Source organism: Polypterus senegalus, chromosome 11 (genome assembly GCF_016835505.1).
Source record: "Polypterus senegalus isolate Bchr_013 chromosome 11, ASM1683550v1, whole genome shotgun sequence".
In the NCBI taxonomy this organism is placed as follows: domain Eukaryota; kingdom Metazoa; phylum Chordata; class Cladistia; order Polypteriformes; family Polypteridae; genus Polypterus; species Polypterus senegalus.
In genome coordinates this window covers 17,549,079-17,577,064 of record NC_053164.1, presented here as the reverse complement: position 1 = coordinate 17,577,064, position 27,986 = coordinate 17,549,079, and the positions used below count along the sequence as shown (strand labels likewise).

Genomic DNA, 27,986 nt, shown 5'->3' with positions numbered 1-27,986 from the left:
AGGGCTTTGTGGACACAGAAATCCGGTCTATTTAAATCCGATTTGACTCACTTTTATAGGTGGTCCTAGATGGGATATGTATCTATTGCGTGCCCATGCAACATGAATGAGAACAGTCAGATCACAATTCATGTCGTGAACACTAGAATTACCAAAGCCTACGAAAACACTCGGCCCACCTTAAATCCCTTCGCACCTCTCCGTCTGCGTCTTTTGTGTTGTAAATGTGTTGACCAACACAAGCAGCAACTAACAGCATCAGATCTCTTTGTATTGTGATCGTGACTGAGAGAATAAAAGTGAAAAAAAAAAGATAACTTTTACAAGTACTATAAATTTACAGCGGCTGTTACAAATGCAGATCAAATGTATGTTTTTATTATATAATATTAACAGTTAGAGAAGCTCACCACTCAAAACGGTAAATTCACAAGCCACCCAGGATTGATCCCGCAGCCTCTTGATTACAAGTCAACAGCTTTTACCGCTGTACCGCGGAAGCTGTTTTATTATCCTTGCCCCTTTTATGAAAGTTTTTATTTGATTTTTGGACTTCAGGCTTCACACATTACACAGTTCATGTCTACATTTTGTCATTTTTTACTAACACATGAAAAAAACATTTCTGTTTTAACGATGTGTTTACATAGATTGTTGTAGACACAGAACACACCTGAAATGCATGTTTTCCAAATAACGATATATCCTTTACCTTCTAACTCCAGCACTTCACTCCCAAGTAATCAATGCTTGAGCTGGGAGAACTTCTTGCCCGTTCTGCGGCGGTGGAGGGATGGAATAGTAGGCTGCTTGCTGCTTGTGTTGGTTGACACATTTACAAGACAAAAGACGCTGACGGAGAGGTGTGAAGGGATATAAGGTGGGGACGGATTTACGTGTTTTTTCGTAGGCTCTGGTAATTCTAGTGTTAAACCCAACAAACAGACACTCAGGACACCAGGTAAAAGCACAAAGAAGTTCTTTTAATTATTTTCTTCTCCAACAGTGCTCCCTAAGCACCACAGCCACAATAATACAGGCTATTAACAGTAATAATAATCACAAACACAATTCTCTTTTCTCCTCCACACATCCCAGCAAGCTTCGTCCACCTCCACCCGACTCTGACTCGTCTGCTGGGTCTTCAGCATCCTTTAAATAGTCCTCAACCTAGAAGTGCTTCTGTTCTTCATCCCATGTGACTTGCCAGCACTTCTGGGTCAGATGGAGAACTCAAGTTCTTCAATCAGCCCTGAAGTACTTTGGAGCTTCCATCCTCGTGACTGCCTAGTACTTCCGGGCTATAAGGGAAGCATGATTACCCAGGTCTTTTCACAGCACCCCCTGGCGGCACCCACGGAACCCAACAGGGCTGAATTACCGAACTGCAAGTTCCAGGATGCCCTGTGGGAATCCGGGCCACCGCTACACTCCAGGGACGCTGCCATCTAGCATTCTGGGGGAGCCAGTGTCCACAAGTAGCTGCCTTCTCCCATCCTTCTATTTCTGGGGTGTCTCGGCCAGGCTGAGCAAAGACGTCTCTCACAATGTGTTTTTTTGTTTGCCTATACGCACGGACGTAGCACTGCTGTCATCAGTTAACACCGGCAGTGCGGCAAAACAAAAATAGAGGAGAGCTACAGCTGTGACAACACTCACGGTGCACCATTGCTGTCTCCTTTCTCATAGCCTCACATCTCTTGGTGTGGCAGTACTTGCAAAAGCAGTGAAAACAGTGAAAGCTAACCGCCTGGCTTTATCTCACCTTCTTGATCTACTCACATACAGGCGACAAGCTGTTTGCTGTCCTCCAGAGCAAAATGCAATGCATACACCAGCTACTAGTGCGTCCATTTTGTTGATTTAATGCAGCGTTCCATTTATCTTGGAAGTCGGATGTTGGAGCGGGGAATGACGTCACACCTGACTTGACCACATTTCAGTAAAACATTCAGAAAACCAATATGGACGCATCCTATAAAAACTTTGTTGTGCCTACTTCATTGGAATAAACAGCAATTGATAGGAACGCATTACGTGGCATCTTGCGTATCCACACACCATTGCAGCATGCCCATGGATAGAAGTTGGACCGTACTGTGTGTACGACTGATTTGACGAGACACAAATAGACAGAAGTGCATATAAACAGCAAAACACTACAGCCATGGCCGAATGTTTTGAGAATGACACAAATATTAATTTTCACAAAGTCTGCTGCCTCTGTTTTTATGATGGCAATTTGTATGTAGTCCAGAATGTTATGAAGAGTGTTCAGATGAATTGCAATTAATTGGAAAGTCCCTCTTTGCCATGAAAATGAACTTAATCCCAAAAAAAACCATTTGCACTGCTGTTGTGAAGAAGGCTTCAGGGTGCCCAAGAAAGTCCATCAAGTGCCAGGACCGTCTCCTAAAGTTGATTCAGCTGTGGGCACCTCCAGTGCAAAGTTTGCTCAGGAATGGCAGCAGGCAGGTGTGAGTGAGGTGAAGACTTTTAGAGGATGGCCTGGTGGATGCCAAGAAGAGCAGCAAAGAAGCCAAGAAAAACATCAGGGACAGACTGAGATTCTGGGATTGGACTGCTGAGGACTGCTGGGGTGAAGTCATTCTCTCTGATGAATCCCCTTTCCGATTGTTTGGGGCATCAAGAAAAAAGAGAAGAAAAGGTGAGTGGCACTATCATCAGTCTAGTGTCAGGCCAACAGTAAAGCATCCTGAGACCATTCATGTGTGGGGTTGCTTCTCAGCCAAGACAGTGCAGGGCTCATTCACAATTTGGCCTAAGAACACAGCCATGAATAAAGAATGGGACCAAAACATCTTCCGAGAACAACTTCTACCAAATATTCAAGAACAATTTGGTGACCATCAATGAACAATCCAGCATGATGGAGCACCGGGCCAGAAGGCAAAAGTGAGAACTGAGTGGCTCACTTAAGTTTGGGGTCCAGGAAACTCCCCAGACCTTCATTCCATTGAGAACTTGTGGTCAATCCTCAAGAGGTGGGTGGACGAACAAAAACCCACCAATTCTGACAAACTCCAAGCATTGATTATGTGAGAATGGGCTTCCTTCCATCAGTTAGGATTTGGCCCAGATGTTGATTGACAGCATGCCAAGGTGAACTAAAAAAGAAAGAAGAGCCAACACTGCAATTATTGACTCTTTACATAAACGTAATGTCATTGTCAATACAAGCCTTTGAAATTTATGAAATGTTTGTAATTCTACTTCAGTATACCAGAGAAACATCTGACAAAAAGATATAAAAACAGCAAACTTTGTGAAAACAAACACTTGTGTCATTCTCAAAAATTTTGGCCACAACTCTACAGCTTCCATTAATGTCTGTGGTGTACGTCGCCATTTTGGATCAAGGTCCTAATCTGAAGCCGGATTAACTCAGACTTGACAGACCAGCCCAGAGTCTCCAAGTTGGAAATTTGACTTGTGGGGACCTTCCAGAGGAACTCGGAAATTCCAACTTCCCACTTCAAATGGAACGCAGCATAATACCATGAGTCGTCTCACAAATGTGATGTACTTATGTATTTGCACCATCAGAATAGGCAAATCTGATCTGAGCAAAAAATTTAAATTGAGCAAAGAGGCTTGTAATGTAAATGTAAAGGGAGTTCATGGCTCTCAGCCGGGAAAGGGTGGAGTGCCATCTCCAGGGTGCACAGTAAAGTCAAATTGCTTAAATCTCAGAAAGTCATGAAGTGATCACCACCATGATCATATCTGGAAGACTTAAGTGGCTATGACTTCATTCTTAAGTGGATAGGGCTTGTCAGGCCTGTTCCCATCCAGATTGTTCTAATATCACATCAAGCACTTGCTGTATTACCATATGATTTAGCACTTTGCACATTGAACAGAAATTGGAAATGTATGATGTATGACTATTGTGAAGCTCGGGACGTGTACAGCCGCCCTAACCTGACACAGACAGGCAGGATGCAAGTTTCACCACACAGCACCCAGTTTATTAATAAAAGGCAGCCCAGTATATTTCAGCACCAGTGTCCCTTCTCTTCGCCAGTCCTTCCGCCTCCACCCCTCCTCATGAGCGTCGTCCACATCCTCCCGACTCCATTAAGTGCTGGAGACTGGCTCCTTTAATAGGTCCTGGGGGTGTTCCAGTTGGCTCATTCAAGACTATCTGGAATCCCTCCCAGGTGTGGTAGAAGTCTGTTATAGGGTTCTGCAGCTCCCCCTGGATACCCCACAGAACCCAGCGGGGTTTTACCAAACTCCAGTTCCCAGCTTGCCCTGCGGGAATCTGTGGTGCCACAGACATCTAGGAGGGCTGCCCTCTAGTGTCCCAGAGGAGGTATTGCCTCATTGATGCTATCTCCCCTGGTCCATTCTGTTGTTATCCTGGCCAGGTAATGGCCGTGGCCGACCTGTCACACAATTCATTTGGTTTCAAAAATCAAAAACAGAGCGATCAACCACTCCAAATACCTGAAACCAAAACGCAAGGGAAAAAGTCAGGCACGAGTCAAAAAACAGTAAGGACTTTGGCAAACCTTTAAATCTGTTGTGTTATAATTCAAAGGTCAAGACCTCTGAGGACACAAAACTGATCAGGTAATGACGGGAAGACAACATGATGGCGGTCATAGATAAACAAGATGGCAGTGAAAACTGCACAAAACATTTAACCTTAATAAAAGTAAGCATCTATTCCAAAAACAAATTCTAGCATCGTGACTTAGGAGTTCCAAAAGCACACAAGTTTCAAAAAATACTTTCAAAGTTGCCCAAACGGGGGCATTACTGTCCAAACCATAACTAGAAACCAACGGGCCCAGGGAAATCTTCACAAAATAAAAGGTTTATTTTAAACAAAGACCTCGGGGCTTTACCCCTGCTCGCTGCGCTTGCCAACCACCCCCAGCCTGCGTTATGCGCCAGCCACTTCACGTCTCTGCTGCTTGCATATTTGGATTTCACGTTTACCAAACAACAAATCTTTTAATTCTCATGGAAAAGTCTCTTCATTGGGATGTAATGCTACTTTTCCCAATTAGACCAATTAGACGATCTACAAGTCTCTGACATAAAGTTTAAATCTGAACAATATATTCAATCTCTCTTTGCTGTTCCGTTATTTCACCAAGTAATAATTTCCATTTGTTTGTGCTAATAATAATAATACATTTTATTTATTTATAGGCACTTTTCTAAACACTCAAAGACAAAACACAGATTATGAACAAAAGTAAAATACAAAAGTTAAAATCAGACAGAGCAATTGTAATCAAAGAGAAAAAGCAGTCTTAAACAAATGAGTGTTAAGTTTAGATTTGAAAAGTGAAAATGATTCAGTATTTCTAAGCTCAGGTGGTAGTGAGTTCCAGAGCTGGGGAGCAGAGCAACTGAATGCCTTGGTGGTAAGACGGACGAAGGGGACGGTCAAGTGGATGGAGGAAGAGGATCTGAGGGTGTGGGAGGGAATGGCAACATGGAGGAGGTCAGACAGATATGGAGGGGTGAGGTTGTGGAGAGCCTTAAAAGTTAACAGAAGAATTTTGAATTGAATGCGGAACTTAACTGGAAGCCAATGAAGCTGCTGCAAACCAGGAGTGATATGGTGAATAGAGCGGGTTCTAGTAATGATGAGGGTGGGCAGCTGAATTCTGGACCAGTTGAAGCTTATAAAGAGATTAGTGAGAAAGACCAAAGAAAAGGGAATTGCAATAATCGAGACAAGAAGTGACCAGGCTGTGAACGAGGATAGCAGTGGTGTGGGGAGTCAGGGAGGGAGAGGCGAATACGATTAACGTTACGCAGGTCGAAATAAGCAGACTGGGAGATGTGATTGATGTGGGACTGAAAGGGTAAAGTACTGTCAAGGGTGACAGTAATGCGATCTTTACAATCATTTTTTTGAGACTTTCAAATTTTAGTACTTTCATTATCTCTAACCTGCTCTGCATTTGTATCGTGCCAACATTTTTGAATTCTTTACAATGTTCTACTTTGTCTTCTACTCTTCCTGTCTTTGTCCTTTATTTCCGTGGTTGAATCTCTTGGCACAAAGTCTCGTCTCGCGGGATGTGAAAGTATCTCTCTGAAAAAGTCACGTCATGTCTCAGGCTAAAAAGTCTCGTCTCGTCCCAGGATTTTTTCATTATACTATAATATTATATTATAAGAGAGACTTAGCAATCCAAGAAGTTCCTAAGAGCACAAAAATACTTGCCTGCAAAGGCAAGGCAATCCGCTACAAAACAGTTCCAATACAGAATCCAAAGGCAAACTCAAAAACAGAGCACAGGTTCAAAATTTCAGAAATCATGAAAAACAATAAAGCACAGCAAAAACACAAATGACACTCCATTCTCTAGTTTGTTCAAAAATAAACTGCCAGGAACTATGGAAGACCCTCCAATAAGTAGGGTGGAGGGCAGTTCCTTGCAGTGATTGGCAGATGACCCCACCCCCTGGGGATCCACCCACAAAACATATGGGACATAATCAATAAAAACAAAGATGAATATACATAATAAGCAAAAGAAAAAATCAAATAAATGGCACAAAATTAGACAAAACATGCAACTTTCAGAGAGGTGCCGGCTGTAACATCACATCTAGGGATAAGAAAGCCCCCAAAATGAGTGCTAGAACTCAAGAAAAGGACAAGAAAAAACATGCAAAAATTAAATAAACTAGCCAACCCGTGGCGTAGCATACGCCGCATAATCAGGCCGGTTTTTTAATGATTTTTAAGCACAGGGAGAAAATTAACATTTGAAAAATCGGTAATGTAATAAATCAGCAAAAAAAGCAACATTGTAACAATGCACGGAACAAACCAACACACAATCGTCCGTGACTGAAAACTGGCGGACTGCCATCGCTCATGTTAAGGTGACCATCCGTCCCCGTTTTCCGGGGACAGTCCCCTTTGTCGGACAACTGTCCCCACTCAGAAACATGTCCCCGTTTTAAGATTTCGTCCCCAGGTTCAGCTGGTTCACATGTTTGAATGTATCTCATCACCACGATAATTTGAACTCAGCGCGCGTGCGCGGTGTTTTGACGGAGGTTATGCTTTACCGCATCCTGCAACTTTGGCGAGAAATTACGTGATAAGCTTTCGCTTTGTACTCTGTAGTGTTTAGAGTCCCTACTCGTGATCTGTAGATTCTAAAAGAGGCACGCTGTGTTCTGCTTCTGCCTGTGTCTATGCGTGGCTTGCTTCTGGATGCGAGAGCAGCGTGGCGGCTCTTTTCTTCCACCTGTTGTTTCTGCATTTTGGCACGGTGATCCCTGTGATTCAACATGAGTGCTAAAAGAAAGTGTCAGTTCAATGATGGACTTCAGCGTGAATTTTCGTATTTGCATCCGACCCCAGATGCTTCTGTTGTGATCTGTAGCGTGTGCGACACAAAGTTTTCCATCGGTAGTGGTGGGAGAACTTCAAATCACGGAACATGAGGAGAGTATTCTACGCTCCTCTAGCCCCCCACCATGTCCCCGGATTGGCCCAAAAAATTCTGGTCACCTTACTCATGTGCCCACCTCCAACTTGTCACTTGAGTTGTTGTCATCTTTGCACAGTCCAGATGCACCTGTGACTCACGTAGACTTTCCGTGTTCCTGCAGGAGCATCTAAGAAAACGCATGTTTGTTGCGGATGCGAATTGCTGTATGTAGCATGTAAAACAGTTTGCTATAGTGCACGTGGTCATGCGTCGTAACCGAAAACTTGGTTTTTAAAGACTGCTTACTTCATTGTGTTTTAATCTCAGTTGTAAAGGATTGTTTTAAGGATCCCATGGGATACACCTCGTAAACCGTTTTACACGCTGCATATGGCGATTCACCTCCGGCATGGCTCCTCCCTCCTAATGACATGTACATGACATTAACCTGACCTGCACTGCATGTGGCCTCTATGACAGACAAATATAAATGACGCCATTTTTTCTGTGTCGTCGCGTCCAAGTTGGTGGGTGTGGCCCTGCGAGTTGTCGTCGTATCCAATGGTCTTGGAGTTGGTGGGTGTGCCTACTCCCTGCGTGCGCCATAGGTGTCTTACTTGTCGGCGGCTTAGTGATTCCACTCCCCTTCCAGCGTGCTTTCCATGGTTGTCTTGCCTTAGTGAATTATATATAGATGTGTCCACGGCCGTACTATATGACACTATATTGCCTGACCTCCATTTGTAATTTTACATGGTGTTATTCAGCTGCTGCGCTGGGCTGGTGCCCTGCCAGGGGTTTGTTTCCTGCCTTGCACCCTGTGCTGGCTGGGATTTGCTCCTGCAGACCCCCGTGACACTGTAGTTGGGATATAACGGATTGGATAATGGATAGATGGATGGGTTATTCAGCTGACATTTTATCACTACTGGTGGTGGTAAACCAACACATCATCAAGGGCATTGCGTCTCACTCACTTATTTACTGGCGGTCGTCTCCTACCTCGGCCACCCTCCAGCACCACTCTGACCTTCCACGGCTCCTGCCCTGCTGCTCCAGTGATATTCTCTTGGCTGTGCCCTGCACTGTAAAAAAATAAAATGTTAAATTAATGGTCAAAGATTGGCAGTTGTGTTTGCCAGAATTTTATCTTAAGAAAGAAGGTGACAATATTTTTAGGTCTACGGTATAACTTTACAGTAAATAACTGTTTTTTGCATTACATCACATTCCAATAGAAGTGAACGTTTAACCAAACCCTGAAATCCATGCACTGTAATAAATATGCTACTCATTAAACCATTAGAAAATGTTAACAGAATTAATCACCAGCACACAGCCTGCAAAAGTAAAGTAACAACGGCCAATAGCAAACGTGTTGTATCTTTTAATTTCATACATTGAAAAGAATTCAATGTTAAGGAAGTTACAGCACATTGACTGGTGGAGAAGTAAAGTTTGCTTTGGTGGTGTATGGTGTCCTACCGGTGTGCCAGCTTATCGAATACAATTCACCATCAATCAGCTTTCATAACTTCAAAAAAGCCTTCAGCACGCAGGGAAAAAGTCCACTAACTTGAATTTTTTTTCCGTACTGTGCAAAGGTATGTGGCTCACCAGGAACAATATGGTAAAAGGGGCGTGTCCTTATGCAAATATCGTAACATCGGTGTTTCTGACGCAGCTCTTTACCATTTTACAGTTGTTTACCTTTACTAATTAATAGTTTTACACTGTACAATTAACAGAGATTTTTTCAGTGAACCGTAATGTACCAGTAAATGGTATGCAGCATGTTTTGAAGGTAGAAAAATATCGAGTTTACCGAACTTGGCTGTAAAAAATAATGTAATGTATTGTTTAAGATATGCAGGAGAAAGTAGGATGAAATTACACCTTTTAGTGGCTAACTAAATAGATTACAAATACCATACAAGCTTTCGAGGCAGCTAAGGCCCTAAGGCAGGGGTGTCCAAACTTTTTGCAAAGAAGGCCAGATTTGGTGAGGTGAAAATGTGTGGGGGCCGACCATTCAGCCTGACATTCTTTAAACCGTTAAACGTTAAATGCAAATGAACTATTTTATAATCATACTTTTCTTCACACAGAATACAAATAAATCTAAACAAGTTTTTTTTTTACCAAAATCACTCTGCCTTTCATATTTGAAGACCACATAAAATGAAGAAGATTAAACATATCTACTGTAGGTTCATTTGAAACATTACATATTATTCACTATTAAATGCTCTCTGTAAACTTCTAAATTCAAAACGTGAACAGGAAAATAACACTAACAGTTATCTTATTCAGAAGTACAAAACATTGAGGGCCATATGATTCTGTGTATCACTCGTTCTTTCGTTTTTCAATTGACCATCAAATATCAAAAAACGAAAATATGCTGTTTGATTTTTGAATCGGATATCAAAAACGTTTTTTATTATTTAAATTTTAGACTTGGATCAAAGTCTTTAATAAACTCACCCTCAGTAAAAAGGCGTGCAGTGCTTGGCAATCAGCGTTGCCACCTCGTAGCTCACCTTTGTGGCATTTTCATTTGACTCACGTGCTCTTGTGAAAAAGCGCTGCTGTGCCGTTAAAACAGCTTCCAGTTGCTTCAATTTTTCATCGCGTTCGTTCCAAGTTAGCTTGTCATAGTCATAGACATAGAATTATTAGACGCCGCAGGACCAGCAGCATCGTACGTCAACGTCGCCGCCATTTTGCGAGTGGCACTGCTGTGGAGTGAAGTAATGGATAAAGGTGCCTCACGCATGTGCTGCTTGGGATTGTACAAACCGCTGCACGCTCCAAACCAGATCCCGGGGGATTACATTTCATAGGTAAGCCTGAACAATTGTTTTGGTTATATTTGGCCGTTTTATAATCTTAGCACTCAAGGTCACCTTACAATAAAATTAAACAACATTAGTAAAATTAAAACAAGAGAATGATAAATCAAAAAGCAATAATTAGCAAACAAACAAAGATAACTGGCAGTGACAGTGCAAAATTCACAATTGGTATGCCAGTTTGAAAAGATAAGGTTTGAGCACAGTTTTAAAATGTGTTACTGAATCGAGCTGATGAATATGAGAGAGAAGAGAATTCCCGAGTTGACGAGCACCAGGAGAGACGCTCGAGCTCCCATAGTACTGAGTCTGACGTGTGGTACAGAAAGTCGAGCTGCACATGAGAATCAGAGGAGTGTCAGTCTGGAGGAGATCAGTGAGGTGTGGAGAGCTTTAAATGTTCAGAGCGGGATTTTGTATTGTATTCTGTAGTGAACAGGGAGCCACTGAAGTTGAGAGACAATCGGTGTGATATGATCAGTGGATTTAGAACAGCAGGTTATTATCCTGGCAGCAGAATTTTAAATAAGTTGTCAGCGATGGATACGTTTTTGTGGGATGCCAGATAGAATAGCATTACAGTAATCTATACGTGAGGTGACTCGGGCATTAACCGATACTTCAGTACTGTGTTGCGTAAGAACAGGATGAAAGTCTAGAAATGTTTCAGAGATGGAAGAAGGCAGTCCGAGAAATGTTACTTATATGGGAGGAATTATTTAATATTAATTATTATTATTATTTAATAATTGCCATTGGCTCCAGCAGACCCCCGTGACCCTATAGTTAGGATATAGCGGGTTGGATAAATGATGGATGGATGGATAATAATTGCCATTATTAGTGTATAAATGGATATAAATAATTGCATTTAAACAACTCATCAAAATCTGCTGTATGTAAATGATACTGTTTTAAACGTTATTGTTTTTTCATCGGGCGGCACGGTGGCGCAGTGGTAGTGCTGCTGCCTCGCAGTTAGGAGACCCGGGTTCGCTTCCCGGGTCCTCCCTGCGTGGAGTTTGCATGTTCTCCCCGTGTCTGCGTGGGTTTCCTCCCACAGTCCAAAGACATGTAGATTGGTGATTCTAAATTGGCCCTTGTGTGTGTCCTGCGGTGGGTTGGCACCCTGCCCAGGATTGGTTCCTGCCTTGTGCCCTGTGTTGGCTGGGATTGGCTCCAGCAGACCCCCGTGACCCTATTCGGATTCAGTGGGTTAGACGTTGGTTGTTTTTTCATCAGAAAACCCGGTCACCACGTCTACCTGTATTAGTTTAAATGGCACTTTTGCCACTTGCAACATAGTGGACACGCTGAGGTATCGTGTCGACTGGGCAACACAGCGAATGCGGCGTCTACCTATATATGTCTATGGTCGTAGTTAGCATGTTTCGTCTGGTACAGTCGCCATTTTAGAAAATGGGTCACGCGTCGAGAGTGCGGCCACAGGTCTAATGGTGAAATATAAAATAGCTTTTTTGTACGTGTGTATTTTATGCTGTGGTCAACAGTGCTGGCGGAGCGCATATTATTGATTTTATGACAGAGGCTGTAAGCCGGTGGAAATTTGAACACGGGCCACAATTGGTCCCCGGGCCGGACTTTGGACATGCCTGCCCTAAGGTGTAACACCTTGCCTGATTGAAGGGGCCTTAGCTGCCTCAAAAACTTTTATTTGTAATCTATTTAGTTAGCCAATAAAAGGTGTCATTTCACCCTACTTTCTCCTGTATCAATCTACAGCTAACACGGTACAACACTATACAGGTAATTTTCAGTAGAGCATAAGGTAACTTTCCTTTTTTTCAGTAAAGGTATTTTACTTTCACCATTCACAGAATTTTAACCATTAAATCTACTGACATTTTTTACTGTGTGGAGGATAAAGTCGTCGTCTTTTTGATACGTCTTGTGAACGATAGGGGGCCCTCTCGCTCCCTTGAACCCCTGTCCACGACTCCAGACACCAGGTAAAAGTCCAAATGTTGACTTTATTTTCTTGCCACAGTGCACAAAGCACACTCTCCACCACAATTCTCATTAAACTCACAAATACTCAATACTAAACAATCCTCCAGCTCACAGACGCGTTGCCACCCTTCCACCCAGCTCAGCTCATTGTCTGTGAGTTCCCAAAGTCCTTTTATACCTCCTGACCCGGAAGTGTTTCTGCCCAATAGTCCACAAGTCCTTATTCCTTCCGGGTCAGGGGAAATAGTCCCTTTCTTCAACCCGGAAGTCCATCGCTCTTCCTGTGATGAACCTCCGGGTCACAGGGCACGAAGAAGCCCTCGGTCCTCCCTGCAGCTCCCTCCTGTGGCCCCCACGGCATCCAGCAGGGCTTTGCATAAAAACTCCAATGTCTTCTGGGGACCTCTACGCTGCAAGGAGGGCTCCACCTGGCGGCTTGGGGGTATTGGCCGGGATAAATGGCCGGCCATCCATCACAGTCTTTAATTCTGTTCAAATGAACTGTAATGAACTATAAAGGACAATTTACCAAGGCAGTTTCTCTTGGGCGCAATTTACCTAACTACATCTATTTATTCTTTTTTTCATGTCACTTGTGGTGCTTTATGTTTAAATCGTTCAGACAGTTTACAACTTAACTGTAAAAGAACGGGAGACAGCAAGACACTGCATAGATAAGTGCAAGAAGGAGAGAGACCTCCATCACCAGGCCAGTCATACAGGTAGGTGTGTAATATCACAAGGTCCGAACATCTCAGGCGACACTTTAGTCAGGTCGGTGTTTCCATGTAACTTTTTTAAAAATTTTATATTACAAAATCAAAATACAAAAAGTTATATGTGAACCTTAAGAATTACACATACATCTGGTGCCTTATTTGTATGTTCCCTTTAAATAAGGTGAGAAATATTTACTTTTTAAAAGTTTCTAATTTGGCACCTCAGTGCACTTTGTGCATCTTAGAATTAAAATGGCACATGGTGCATTTCGAAGCCACATGCCAGTTCATGGTACTGGCATTCATTTTCCTGATATCTATCTTGAATTTTAAAAATTAATAAAAAAAAAAAAATAATTCATCAGACAGATGCAAATTTATAAACACTGCCACACATGTGTGCATGAGGGGGGGTAACTTAAAGGGTCAGATAATAGTAATTTCCTGTCGGAACACCAGAGGGCGCTGTTGACTGATACCTTTTCTCTTCCTCTCTCTCTGCAGACTGGAGGACTAACAACCTTAACATCGCTGACATCACTTCCGGTGACCCGCCTCTTCCTTCCAGGAGTCCATATTTCCCGGAAGTTCTGCCAACCTTGAGGCAGTTGATTCCAGAGACTCGCGTCTGCATGACATTTTCTTTGATTTTAACACATTTATTTATAAATCCGCATTTTGCTTTCATCATACAAGGTTAGCTTTCAGGTTCCCCAAAACTTTACAGTTTCCTGTATCTTGTATAACAACATGGAGAACAGTTACGTGCTGGTTTCTAATTCTTTAAGTTCAATTTAGTTTTGTTAAGTTTGACTTGATTAGATGGAATGTTACATGCTTTAAATAAACTCAATAAAGTTTTTTACAGTCCAAGATGTCTCGGAATTGGTCGGCACACTGTCCTGATTAGGGTTTGTGTGAATTCATTTGCTACTTCCTACTAGGCGAGGTATCACCTGGAGAACTGTATGCAGTTTTTGTCTCCATATCACAAAAAAGACATAGCAGTACAAGAGAAAGTCCAGAGGATCCAAAGGAGGAATATGAGCTATGAGGAGAGACTGAAGGAGTTGAACCTTTTCAGTTTAAACAAAAACGAAGATTAAGAGGTGACATGACTGAAGTGTTTAAACTTAGAAAGGGAACTAGTCCAGTGGATCAAGACGGTGACTTTAAAATGAGTTCATCAAGAACACGTGGACACAGTTGTAAACTTGTTAAGGGTAAATTTCACACAAATGTTAAAAGGTCTCCTTCAGGCAAAGAACCACAAGCACATGGAATAAATTACAAGTAGTGTGGAGGAGCACAGGACATTAGGGACCACCAGATCTCAATTTGATGTTATTTTGAACAACTTTGGTGAATAAGATGAACAGGCTGGTTGGGCTGAATGGCCTGCTCTTGTCACAACTTTTCTAATGGTCAGACCCTGTAGGGGACAAAGCTGTCTTAGAAAATAACATGCTGTCAACTTGATTTAGATATCTGACTCATTTTATCACTTTTGTCTTTAAAACATTTTAGCTGGCATCCATTAAATTAATTAAAACATTATGTTTAAGACATTTCATATTGATTATAATAAAAAATTAAAGATATCAAGTCAAGTGTTTGAGGTTTTCTCATTTAGTGCTTGTCATTTGCTTGTCTAAATAAGTTAGTTGTGATTCTCATAATGAAATGTGATCTCTGCGATAAAGTGTTTTAAATGTTCTGACTACATTATAATTTATAACTCCTTGTAACTGTTAAACAAAGCTTGTGAAAATGAACATGCAAAGAAATTCTCTTTTACTAATGCAGGTGTAATAATAACGCTGATGATGACAATCACAACCTCATTCGGTAAGCTCCTGGGGATTCACTGAGTTCTGTTTTTCCTTTCTTTCATTATATTGTTAAGGAAGCACTGACAAACATTCGACAAATTAAAATAACAGAGCTTTCACATCTTTTCATAGTAAAATATTACTTTGTATTTTACCCTTTGAGACTTATTGTTAACCTCGTAACAAACTTGTGTGTTACAAAGCATTTAACAGGCAACAAGTCGACAACCGTTGAACCTTTTCTATAAACTCCAATGTGATGTTTACTTTTCACCGGCCAATGAAAACAAAGCCGCCTCCTACTGACAAAGCAGCTGCCGACTCACCTGTGCACACAAAGGCCGTCCTCCTGCTGAGAGTCAACTGTACAAAGGCATGCTGAGGGTCTGTGGGGGGCTACACACCTGATACTGCACAACAGACAGGCAAATATGAAAGGAGCCATCACTGTAGATTGGTAGATAGATAGAAAGGAAAGACACTGTACAACAGAAAGATAGACAGACAGGTGATAAAGGCACTATATGATAGATAGATAGATAGATAGATAGATAGATAGATAGATAGATAGATAGATAGATAGATAGATAGATAGGAGGGCACTATATGAAAGATAGATAGACAGATAGATAGATAGATAGATAGATAGATAGATAGATAGATAGATAGATAGATAGATAGATAGATAGATAGATAGATAGATAGATAGATAGATTCTCAACCTTTATTATCTCTTGACCTTTTCAATTTCACGGGTGACTCACAGACAGCATTTTGAAGCAAGTCTCCCCCTCATGACCCACTGGTGGTTGAGTAACACTACTAAATCATATGTACTGCGTTTCTAGTACTAGTAGGTGGTTCAGAATTAATTCTTATGAGCACAACACAAGCACTACTACTAAAATTTTAAAATATTTTTCTGTCTCTCTCTCTCTCTGTCTGTTTCTTTGTCTGTCTCTCTGTCTGTCTCTGTCTCTCTGTATGTCTGTCTGTCTCTCTCTGTCTGTTTCTCTCTCTGTCTCTCTGTCTCTTTCTCTGTCTGTCTCTCTGTATGTCTGTCTGTCTCTCTCTCTCTGTCTGTCTCTCTCTCTCTCTGTCTCTTTCTCTGTCTGTCTCTCTCTCTGTCTGTCTGTCTGTCTCTCTCTCTCTGTATGTTTGTCTGTCTCTCTCTCTCTGTATGTCTGTCTGTCTCTCTCTCTGTCTCTTTATCTGTCTGTCTGTTTCTCTGTCTGTCTGTCTCTATGTCTGTCTCTCTCTCTGTCTCTTTATCTGTCTGTTTCTGTGTCTGTCTGTCTGTCTGTCTCTCTGTATGTCTGTCTGTTTCTCTGTCTGTCTGTCTCTTTCTGTCTGTTTTCCAAACAATCCTACACCCTTTGACCACCCTGGACTACATTTTGCATAGATGTTCTCTAGGACATAGAAATCTGTTCTGGACCACAAAACATTTTAACAAACACAGGGTCCGGACAGCAGAGAAACATACTCCTCGGACGGCTGGAAAGTCTGGCTATATAGTAGGGCATGAGCAGCAGGTATGGGGGACGCGGTCACAGCACTTCAATCAGATGCACCTCCTGGCACCTCAAGCCAATCAGCTCAGAGGTGTCGCCTCGGACTGGACCCTAGTCTTGAATCAGAGGGGAATAGGGTGGCATGACCCCAGGTGGAGGCGTGCATGAAGGGACAAGTGCCTAGAAAAGAGTGTGGCGCCATCGCTGAAAGTGCCAAAGGTGCTTCCTCATCAGAAATTGGCGTAAGAAGCTAATCCCATTCCTCCATCTCACGCAACTCCGGGTCGTTTACAAAATGGATAACTTTTTAAAAAAAAAACGAAACATCTACAGCGCTAAAAACATTTGTCTTGAAAAAATGAAAGCACAGCAAGCCATAAAATAAAATGCTAAGTTTTATTCTCTGCTAGGCTCGACTTCTTATTACAAAACTAGTTGGCATGAAAACCTTACAGCGACTGCGGACCTTCAGGGCCGGAGCTGAGTACATTACATATAAGCTGTAGCGGAGAAGCCCATCAGAGAAGGGCGTGTTTGAAGGGAGGGTCTAACAGGTGTTTCTTGTTTAACCATGACGCAGCCCCCTCAACAGAGGGATTCCCGAAGTGTCGACATGTCTACAGACCTGCCCCTATATCCAATCGCTGCTCGTGAGGCGTGGTCTGTTTAATCCCATCGCTGCCCTGCGTTGGCAATCAGAGGGTTCCCGGTTCAAATCCTGTAAATGCCAGAAGTGATTCCACTTCGTTGGGCCCTTAACCTGTAACTGCTCCGTCCTGGGTATGACATTAACCTTCATTCAGGTCCTCCAATTTGCGGGGAAAAAAACCCAGGGGTTGGTGACAGGATTGTCACTCCAGCCACTGTTAAAAAAAACAAAAAAAACTCAACACTGTTCCACTCCAATCGAACTAGCGTGGTGCTGAGGTGTCACCCGATGAACGGGTGCGCTCGGGTGGTTTGTCGTGTGGTGGGTGCGATCACGCGCTGTTTCACTGCAGGGAAGGCTCCCAACCTCCCCTCTTCTCCTCCTACTGCTCGGGAGGCGTGGCTTTCTCTGGCCGTGACTCACCGGCTGACCTTCCCAGCCCCGCCTTTTTCAAACAAAACTCTTTAGGTTTGAAACGTGGATGGATGCCGTAGTCGTCACGGTGACCACCCACGAAGTGGAGGCAGACTACATGGAGCCTACAGATTTTAAAGAAAACAGCCCTGTCTCGTCATGCCCAACATTGCTCTCCTCGGTGTCCGGAAAAAGTAAGTTATCTTTTAAAGACACGTACGCATTTATACAGCTTCCACTTACGGAGTTCGCTTTAAAAAATAGAAGGTACAGAACATGAGCTGAATTGTGGCTTATGCTCACAAGTGTGAAATAACAGGAATTTTTCTGCGACTTGACAGATTCAAACACATCGCTTCCCATTACCTGTTCCCTGGAGAGTAGTGAACCTGAGCTGTCGTACTTCATGCAGAAAAGACCAAGGAACAGGCGGAGAAAAGCAGCAGCTCTGACATACTCAAAATGGGTGTCTTTACCGTTCATTACAGTCAGTTCCAGTCACTAGACGTTCCGTTTTGTAATTTCTTCTCAATCTCAGACCATGTGACTTCCCTTTTTTTTTTTAATTTTAAATAAATAATAGCTTAATACCCTGTGACTATCACCTCCAGGCATTAGCTGGGAGGTAACGACGTGACTCAGCAGCAATTTATGGGCGTTGTATTCGATATACTTTAAAACCTTAAATACAACGTGATGAAATGTATCTAGTTATTTCCAAACTGCTGTTTTCTATAATACAGTTGTGGGCAGCCATAGCATATCCTGAAACCATGGGTGACATGGCAGGAACAAATCTCAAATGGGTTGCATGTTTATTTTAGATTGCCCTTACACTCACGAGACCAATTTAGTTTCACCCACACAGCATGTATTTGACCAAATCTGAGGACACCATTGGGGGCACAGAGAGAACATTCAGGCTCCATACTGAACACTCAGCCAGGAAACTAATCATTTGGTTTTACATGTAGTAGCTGGCATGCTATGATTTCCTGTAAATCTAAAATTTTCATTTGGCCCTTTGGCAAGAGTTTTTGCTTCTTGCATTTACATTAAGACTCTAAAATGAGTTTCCCTTATAGAAGGAAAAAAAGTCTATCTTAGTTTCCCTTCTCTCAGCAGCAACACACTTCGCTGTCTTAACCAGGCCTCCCTGTCCCCAGCAGCCTCCTCCAGCCTGACATGGAGATTACCCAGGGACTCGTAGAACTCCTCTAAAGTCTGCCCCTCAGTCTTCTCCTACTGAGCAGCACTTTGTGCACCAGCTGATGCAGGTGTCTGGGGGGCATTCTAACATCATGCCCAGAACATCTCGGTTGGCTCCTGTTGATTCAGAGAAGCAGCAGATCTACACAGAGTTCTCTGTCATCCCAGCACTCCTGCCCCTCTAATGGAGAACAGAGTCCAACAACTCTGTGCAGCCTTTGTCATTTATTATCACAATGATATTTTTCTGTTAATCGTGTTGTGACTACAGGTAAGGATAAGGATGATGATTGGCTGGTAAAATGACAGCTGCCTCCAATGCCTTAAGTCTGGCACTGTGTTAAGAAAACTGCCGCCGCTGCACTGGATCATTGGCTCAGTGTCACAGTCATCCCTACTGTCACTCACAAACAATGTCAATTTACACGACTGAAAATCACTGCCCGTGTCACACTTACTGACTTCGTACCAGGAGTGGAGTTGGTCTCAAAACCTGCCCGGGCATCCTGCAACGTGTGAGGTGATGAGGTCGCCCCCCTCGGCCCATTATTCATTGTAATATTCTTAAAATTTGTGAGGAGTACGCGGCTCGCTACTTGCTATGAGCCTATGATATGAACTCTATCTAAACTTAATCTGTACACTGTTGTTTAGACACAACTTAAAATGTGACGACATGCTTAAATAAAATTTAATGAAAAATAAAAAATTAGTTACGCGGCTTACACGTTATTAGAGTGCACGTCAATGTCATGTCAAAGTGCCAGTACCCTAGTAGGCTAGTAGCTGCTCATTTACATTGGAATAAATTATAACTGAGGTTATAACGAAAAGCTCACATGACTGAAATGTTCCATTAACCTAACGATAAACTAGAAATATCCTAATATGAAAAATTCCTGTCCTGTGCTTTATAACTTTATTTCATCATACTAATAATCGCAGCTGAAGACCACTAATTATCACTCACGCCAACGACCAGAGAACAATAAAATGCATAACACATAATCTAAACTAATTATTAGTACCAAAGAATTTAAATACTAGATATGAGATAAAATAAATTGCAATAATGTATATGCTAACCGGAATGTAGCGGTATATCGAAACAGAAATCGGCAAAAGGCAGTTTTGACCAAATTTTTCGCTGCAACGTTGTATACTGACAACTACACTCACCTAAAGGATTATTAGGACCACCATACTAATACGGTGTTTGACCCCCTATCGCCTTCAGAACTGCCTTAATTCTATGTGGCATTGATTCAACAAGGTGCTGAAAGCATTCTTTAGAAATGTTGGCCCATATTGAGAGGATAGCATCTTGCAGTTGATGGAGATTTGTGGGATGCACATCCAGGGCACAAAGCTCCCATTCCACCACATCCCAAAGATGCTCTATTGGGTTGAGATCTGGTGACTGTGGGGGCCATTTTAGTACAGTGAACTCATTGTCATGTTCAAGAAACCAATTTGAAATGATTCGAGCTTTGTGACATGGTGCATTATCCTGCTGGAAGTAGCCATCAGAGGATGGGTACATGGTGGTCATGAAGGGATGGACATGGTCAGAAGCAATGCTCAGGTAGCCCGTGGCATTTAAACGATGCCCAATTGGCACTAAGGAGCCTAAAGTGTGCCAAGAAAACATCCCCCACACCATTACACCACCACCACCAGCCTGCACAGTGGTAACAAGGCATGATGGATCCATGTTCTCATTCTGTTTACGCCAAATTCTGACTCTACCATTTGAATGTCTCAACAGAAATCGAGACTCATCAGACCAGGTAACATTTTTCCAGTCTTCAACTGTCCAATTTTGGTGAGCTCGTGCAAATTGTAGCCTCTTTTTCCTATTTGTAGTGGAGATGAGTGGTACCCGGTGGGGTCTTCTGCTGTTGTAGCCCATCCACCTCAAGGTTGTGCGTGTTGTGGCTTCACAAATGCTTTGCTGCATACCTCGGTTGTAACGAGTGGTTATTTCAGTCAAAGTTGCTCTTCTATCAGCTTGAATCAGTCGGCCCATTCATTCTCCTCTGACCTCTAGCATCAACAAGGCATTTTTGCCCACAGGACTGCCGCATACTGGATGTTTTTCCCTTTTCACACCATTCTTTGTAAACCCTAGAAATGGTTGTGCGTGAAAATCCCAGTAACTGAGCAGATTGTGAAATACTCAGACCGGCCCGTCTGGCACCAACAACCATGCCACGCTCAAACTTGCTTAAATCCCCTTTCTTTCCCATTCTGACATTCAGTTTGGAGTTCAGGAGATTGTCTTGACCAGGACCACACCCCTAAATGCATTGAAGCAACTGCCATGTGATTGGTTGATTAGATAATTGCATTAATGAGAAATTGAACAGGTGTTCCTAATAATCCTTTAGGTGAGTGTAAAACAAGTTGATGACGTAATACGGTATATTATATAGGACTATAGAAATCGCAGTACTTGACAGATAATGTTTAGTAGTTTAGAAAATAAATTTTAATGTCAAACAGTAGCCAGTATATAAAATGTATTTCATGAAACGGCTCGTCCATGACCAGACCAGAGTCCGCAGCTCACCAGGCATTGCCCAAATGCCCTAATGGCCAGTCCACCCCTGCTTCGTACTGACCTTCTAGAAGAGTCTGCACGCCCCTTTTTCCTGGCAGCCAAGAGTGTGGTGTCTGATGGACCCGTGCTGTTCGAATGGTTAACAGGTTTGGCAAGTTGAGGTTAGGCGAGAAGAGTTTAAGCTGAAACAGAAGGGATGACCTCCCCGACCCTGAATTAAATTAGTTATGGGTTTGAGAATGTTACGCAGACATGTCGTTTTCTACAAGTGACACATGCACTCACTTGCCACCTTATTAAGGACACCTTGCTAGTACCAGGTTGGACCCCGTTTTGACTTCAGATCTGATATAATTCTTCATGGCATCGATTCAACAAGATGCTGGAAACATTCTTCAGGGATTTTGGACCATATTGACATGCTAGCACCAAACAGTTGCTGCAGATTTGTCTGCTGCATGTCCATGACGTGAATCTCCCATTCCACCATATCCCAAAAGTGCTCTATTGGAATGAGATCTGGTGACTGTGGAGGCTGTTTGAGTCCAGTGAACTCATTGTCATGTTCAAGAAACCAGTTTGAGATGATCTGAGCTTTGTGACATGGCGTGTTATCCTGCTGGAAGGAGCCATCAGAAGATGGGCACACTGCGGTCGTAAAGGGATGTACATGGTCAGCAACAATACTCAGGTAGGCTGTGGCATTTAAACAATGCTCAGTTGGTACTAAGGGGCCCAAAGTGTGCCAAGAAAATATCCCCCACATCATTACACCACCACCACCACCACCAGCCTGAAACATTGATACAAGGCAGGATGGAACCATGCTTTCATGTTGCTGATGTCAAATTCTGACCCTACCATCCAAATGTTGCAGCAGAAATCCAGGCAACGTTTTTTCCAATCATCTATTGTCCAATTTTGGTGACCCTGTGCAAATTGTAGCCTCCGTTGCTTTTTTCATAGCTGACAGAAGTGGCACCCAGTGTGATCTCCTGCTGCTGTAGCCCATCTGCGTCAAGGATCAATATGTTGTTGTGTGTTCAGAGATGCTTTTCTGCGTACCTCGAGTGCTTATTTGAGTTGCTTTTGTCTTTCTATCAGCACAGACCAGTCTGGCCATTCTTCTCTGACCTCTGCCGTCAACAGAGAACTGCCATTCACTGGCAGACCATTCTCTGTAAACCTTGAAGATGGTTGTGCGTGAAAATCCCAGTAGAACAGCAATTTCTGAAATACTCAGACCAGCGCATCTGGCACCAACATCCATGCCACATTCAAAGTCGCATCAGTACCCTTTCTTCCCCAGTTTGAACTTCAGCAGGTCGTCTTGACAATGTCTACAGGCCTAAATGCATTGAGTCGTTGCCAAGTGATTGGCTGATTGAATACCTGTGTTAAGAAGCAGTTGAACAGGTGTACCTAATAAAATGGCCGGTGAGTGTATTTGCATTGTGGTTTATATCCTGTACACCACTCATCATCCATCCATCCATCCATCCATCCATTATCCAACCTACTACATCCTAACTACAGGGTCAAGGGGGTCTTCTGGAGCCAATCCCAGCCAACACAGGGCGCAAGGCAGGAAATAAACCCTGGGCAGGGCGCCAGCACACACTAGGGACAATTTGGATCGCCAGTGCACCTAACCTGCATGTCTTTGGACTGTGGGAGGAAAATGGAGTACCCGGAGGAAACCCACGCAGACACGGGAAGAACATGCAAACTCCATGAAGGGTGGACCTGGGAAGCGAACCCAGGTCTCCTAACTTCGAGGCAGCGGCGCTACCCACTGTGCCACCGTACCACCCATCACTCATCATGCAAACAGAAATATGCTACATGGCCAAAGGTATGTGGCGACCCCTCCATATTGAGTTCAGGTATTTCATTTTTAACAGAGGCATCAGATCAACTCATAGCTATCTCCCTGGACAATCCCTCATAGTAGAACGGGTCGTAATGAAGAGCTCATGTGACTTTAACTGTGGCACTGTCATCAGATGCCATCTTTATTTACCACAAGTCAGAATGTGACATTTTTGCTCTGCTGAATCTGCTCCTGTCAACTTTGAGTGCTGTTCGTGTGAAGTGGAAGAGTTGAGGAGCAACAGCAGCTCAGCCACAGAATAGTAGGCCACATAAACTCTGAGTACTGAAACGTCGTCTGTTCTCTGTGGTGTCACTCACTGCACAAGAACCGTGTGATGGGAGCTTCACAAAATGTATTTTCATGGTAAAAATTGTTTCACACAAGCCTCAGATCACAATGCACAATGCCAAGTTTGGGCAGCAGTATTTCCCAGTGCCGCTGATGGGTCAAGAGTTGCTATCGTTTATATTTCTAGTGGGTCACAAAATGGGTCAGGGCAGGTCATCGTTCTGATGATTAGACTTACTTACTCTATGATAATTGCACCACTCAACCCCCTTGGCATATCCCGAAGGCAATTATGTGGGATAAAGTGGGTCGCGCCACCAAAAACATTGAGAAATACAGGGGTACAGCCAGCCAGCAGTGAAAACGTGTTCTCTGGAGTGATGAATGGTGCTTCACTGTCTGATAACCCGAAGGTTCAGTCTGGGTTTAGTGAATGCCAGGAGATCACCACCTTCCAGACTGCAGATTGCCTACAGTTAAGTTTATTGGAGGAGAGATAATGGCAGGGTTTGGGCTCAGTCACTTGGTTCCAGTGAAGTGCGCTGTTAAAGCTACAACTTGCAGACCTTTTACACAATTTTGTACTTCCAGCTTTGTAGCTACAGTATGGGAAAGGCAGCAAGACTATCCCCCGTGCATAAACAGAGGCGTAGCTAGGGGTTTTCAGCACCCGGGGACAACTGAAGATTTTGCGCCCCCTCTTGTTTTCCAAAATGCAATGGGGAAGGGAAAGAAAATTTTAAAAAATGTATTTAAAATAATAGTATTATAAGAAAAAAAATTCATATTTTTTATTTTAAATAGTTTTAAGTTTTTAAATATTTTAATTTTTAAAGCACTTTTATGCGTATATTTTCAAGGTTTTGCTAAATTTATAAAGATAGAACGAAGAAAAATAATTAAGACAACAATGGTAGTTCGAAAATATAATTATCCTTCTATATAAAAGCTGTCGGGATTGTCCTTCCGTCCCGTGAGTGCTACGCAGGCGCGGAGTTTCACACATGCCCCGTCCATTTTGCAATGCATGATGGGATTTGTAGTTTCGTTTTTCCAGGTAAAAGATGATTTTCTACTCCAGACTGTCTGATATCTTCTTCTTCTTTCTTACTATATAAAAGCGGTCAGGATTGTCCTTCCGTCCCGTGAGTGGACAGCGTAAGCGGTATTCCGCTTATCACAGACTTACTACTTGCAGCTTGCGGTACGAAGCGACATGATGTGAGCAGAGTTCTGGTGCTCCCATCGTTCCCTGGCTTTTGTGCGCGATGCGCTGGAAAAATAGACAAAATTATGTCTCTGGAAATAATTAATGTTGATGAGGTACAAATGCTTCACCGCGTAGTAAATATCAGGGGGGTTCAAAAGGGCGACCTCAATATAGAAAAAAAGTTTAAATTTCATCACAAAAATAACAGCAACTACAAGTATTAAAGTAATACCACTCAAATGCAATATAACCAAATGAATGAGTTTGTATAAAATATCAAATTGATCTACATATTGAATTGCCTTAAGAAGTGGTCAACTTAAAAGTCGGTCGCCTTAAAAGGCGGGTCAGCCTAGTTCTAAAATATTATTCAAATATAACATTGCAAAAACTTAAACATTACATTTGATATAATAACGTGAAAGTGAAGTTAGTATAAAGTAAAAAAAATAGTTTGATGTATAATGCTTTAAATGTAATTATTAACTTCAAAGAGAAAATTTCCTAGCCTTTGCTGCTGCAGATTTATCGATTAGTTCATCAAAATGTCTGCTGTCGGTAACCTCCCGCTCCATACACTAATGCCTCATGTCAGTCGCGCGACCTGTTTAATAACGTCAAAAATGTTTCTAAGTGGGAGTCGAGCATGTTAGAGTAGTGGAGGGGATACATTATTGTCTGTTGGGTATATAGAACTAATACGTGCTTCGAAATCAGAAAGAGACAAAAAACATAGGAAAAAGATATCTTCATACTGATGGAGTGATGGACTGAGTAAGCGAATGTTTTTTATTTACTTTTTAGTGCATTTAAGAATGGAAGACATTTCATTCTAAAATTTCTTAAAATTAATTTGGCGCCCCCTGGATGCTGCGCCCGGGGACAGATGTTCCCCCTTGCTCCCTCACCAAATGCTACGCTACTGTGCATAAAGCCAGGCCCATTAAGACAAGGAGGAACTTGAATGGCCTACACAGAGCTCTGGCTTCAACCCTAATGAAAACTTTTAGAGAAGATTTGGAACATTGACGGTGACTCCGGTCTTTGGGTGAGACATCAGTACTTGACCTCGCAAAGCCTCTCTTGGATGAATGGACACAAATTCCCACAGATACACTCCAAAATCCTGTGGTGAAGAAGAGTGGAGGCTGTGATACCTGCAAAGGGAGGACCAACTCCATGTTAATGCGCATGTTTTAGGAATGGGATGTTTAACAAGCTCATGTACTGTAGGTGTGATGATTAGGCATCCGCAAACGTATAGTGCCATATACTGCATATTATTTCAGAATCGCACGACTTTCTCACAGACGGTACGTTTACACGCATAGTAATGACGCAAGTAGTGTCAAAACCCTTCCACATCATTAAACTGCGCAAAAAGAATTAATAGGTTATCTTCGGCCACCGGAAATATGCAAATACACAGGGCGCTATGATAGTTTTTGCTTGTGCTTTATAAATATATTTAGTGAAATTGACTTATTACCGGATTGCCACACCACACAGCACACTCCTTCCTGTTTGGCTGTGTGTTCGATCCCTGTAATCAACCCGGTACGTGTGCTTCTTGCTTCATACCTAGTGCTGCTGAAATAATAATAATAATAATGCAGGTATTTTTACTACAATAAAGTAAGTGTTGCGTTAGGTTACTCGTTACTTTTAAAAGTAATCGGTCTACATAACGCACGTAACTTTTAAGGTGTCACCCTACTACTCTCGAGTTTGTGTTGCGGAGTTTAGCACTTTTACGCTCAGCTCATCAACATAAATGTAGCGATTTCTGAAAGATTATTTAATTAATGCGATCGCCCGAACATTTCCCTCTGGAAATTTGTTTTGTGGATGCTTCTTTTTACCCGTGGCTGCTTAACACTAGAATTACCAGAGCCTACGAAAAAACTCGTAATTCCGTCCCACCTTAAACTGCTTCTTAAATCCCTTCACACCTCTCCGCCAGCGCCCTTTGTCTTCTAAATGTGCTGATAAAGAGAAGCCGGCTATTCCATCCCCCCACCAATTTAGAACGTGCACGAACTTCTCTCAGCTCAGGCCTTGATTGAGTATCTGGGAGTGAAGTGGAGTTTTAGAGCGGAAATAATAGATCGTTGTTTGGAACACACGCATTTCATGTCTGTTCCGTTTCTACAGTAATCTGTGTCAACACATTGTTAAAACAGAAACTTTTTTATATTCTAGTAGTAGATGACAAAATGTAGGCATAAACTATATAATGTATGAAGCCTGAAGTCCAAATAGCAAAGAAACATTTTCACAAGAATAACACAATTGCACTTTTATTCAAACATATAACTGCAGAAACAAAAAGCCGCCTTAACATGCGACATTGACACCAGTTTCCTGTAACTGACTCCGTGGCTCAATAGACTCAGCCCCCGCTTGGGAATCAAGGGGTCGCGGGTTCGATCCTGCGCCTCTCTGTTTTGAGAAGTAAACTGCTCTTGTCTTACTGTTTTAGAATAAAAGCATACTTTTGATTTCAGTCTGTAACAGCCGGTGCAGTTTATGATCCTTGTAAAGGTTAGCTTTTTTTTTATTCACTTTTCACTCTCTCAGTCGCGTTCAGAATCAATCCATACAACCCCATCTGACACGGCTGTTTTCACTAAAGACGCTATAGCTCTGCAGTGTACCACGATGCATACTAACGCTACCCATGGTTCTGACACACAAACGCTGGCGAAGCTGCCTTCTTCAGATCTCACCGTCACTTGCTTTTCGTTTTATTGAGTGTTCCTGCCAGTCCCCGCATGTTGCTGTATGCTTTTTCTTTTGTACTACAGGACATGCAGAGGAGAGAATGGTAAAGACCAGTAACTTCGGCGCTATATGCAATCATCAGACACTCCCCATCTGCCCGTGTCGTTCAAGCACAGGAACATATATTGGTGTAAAAGTATAACAAAAGTGCACTTTTTCCATCGCCTTTTCCTGTAAGAAGCAGTGTACACACTTCTCTCTATCCGGCATACAGCAACATGCGGGGACTGGCAGGAACACTCAATAAAACTGAATAAAAAGAAAATCAAGTGACGGTGAGATACGAAGAAGGCAGTTTCGCCAGCGTCTGTGTGTCAGAACCATGGGTAGCGTTAGTATGCATCGTGGTACACTGCAGAGCTATAGCGCCTTTAGTGAAAACAGCCGTGTCAGATGGGGTTGTATGGATTGATTCTGAACGCGACTGAGAGAGTGAAAAGTGAATAAAAAAAAAAGCTAACCTTTACAAGGATCATAAACTGCACCGGCTGTTACAGACTGAAATCAAAAGTATGCTTTTATTCTAAAACAGTAAGACAAGAGCAGTTTACTTCTCAAAACGGAGAGGCGCAGGATCGAACCCGCACCCCTTGATTCCCAAGCGGGGCTGAGTCTATTGAGCCACGGAATCAGTTACAGGAAACTGGTGTCAATGTCGCA

General features: G+C 42.6%; 2 protein-coding genes across 2 annotated transcripts in view; one reads left to right on the top strand and one right to left on the bottom strand.

Moving 5' to 3' along the window:
• LOC120538702 (putative transcription factor ovo-like protein 3) overlaps positions 1-8,483 on the bottom strand; it is a 47,923-nt gene extending 39,440 nt beyond the window's left edge. Inside the window, exon 1 of the mRNA XM_039768104.1 lies at positions 8,445-8,483. The gene's annotated coding sequence lies outside the window, so the exon portion shown is untranslated. The remainder of the gene's footprint in view (positions 1-8,444) is intronic.
• An 8,692-nt stretch (positions 8,484-17,175) lies between these two features.
• Positions 17,176-27,986, top strand: part of pglyrp5 (peptidoglycan recognition protein 5) — a 34,385-nt gene continuing 23,574 nt past the window's right edge. The window contains exon 1 of the mRNA XM_039768105.1: positions 17,176-17,590. Coding sequence (XP_039624039.1) covers positions 17,464-17,590 — 127 coding nt within the window. The 5' untranslated portion in view covers positions 17,176-17,463. The remainder of the gene's footprint in view (positions 17,591-27,986) is intronic.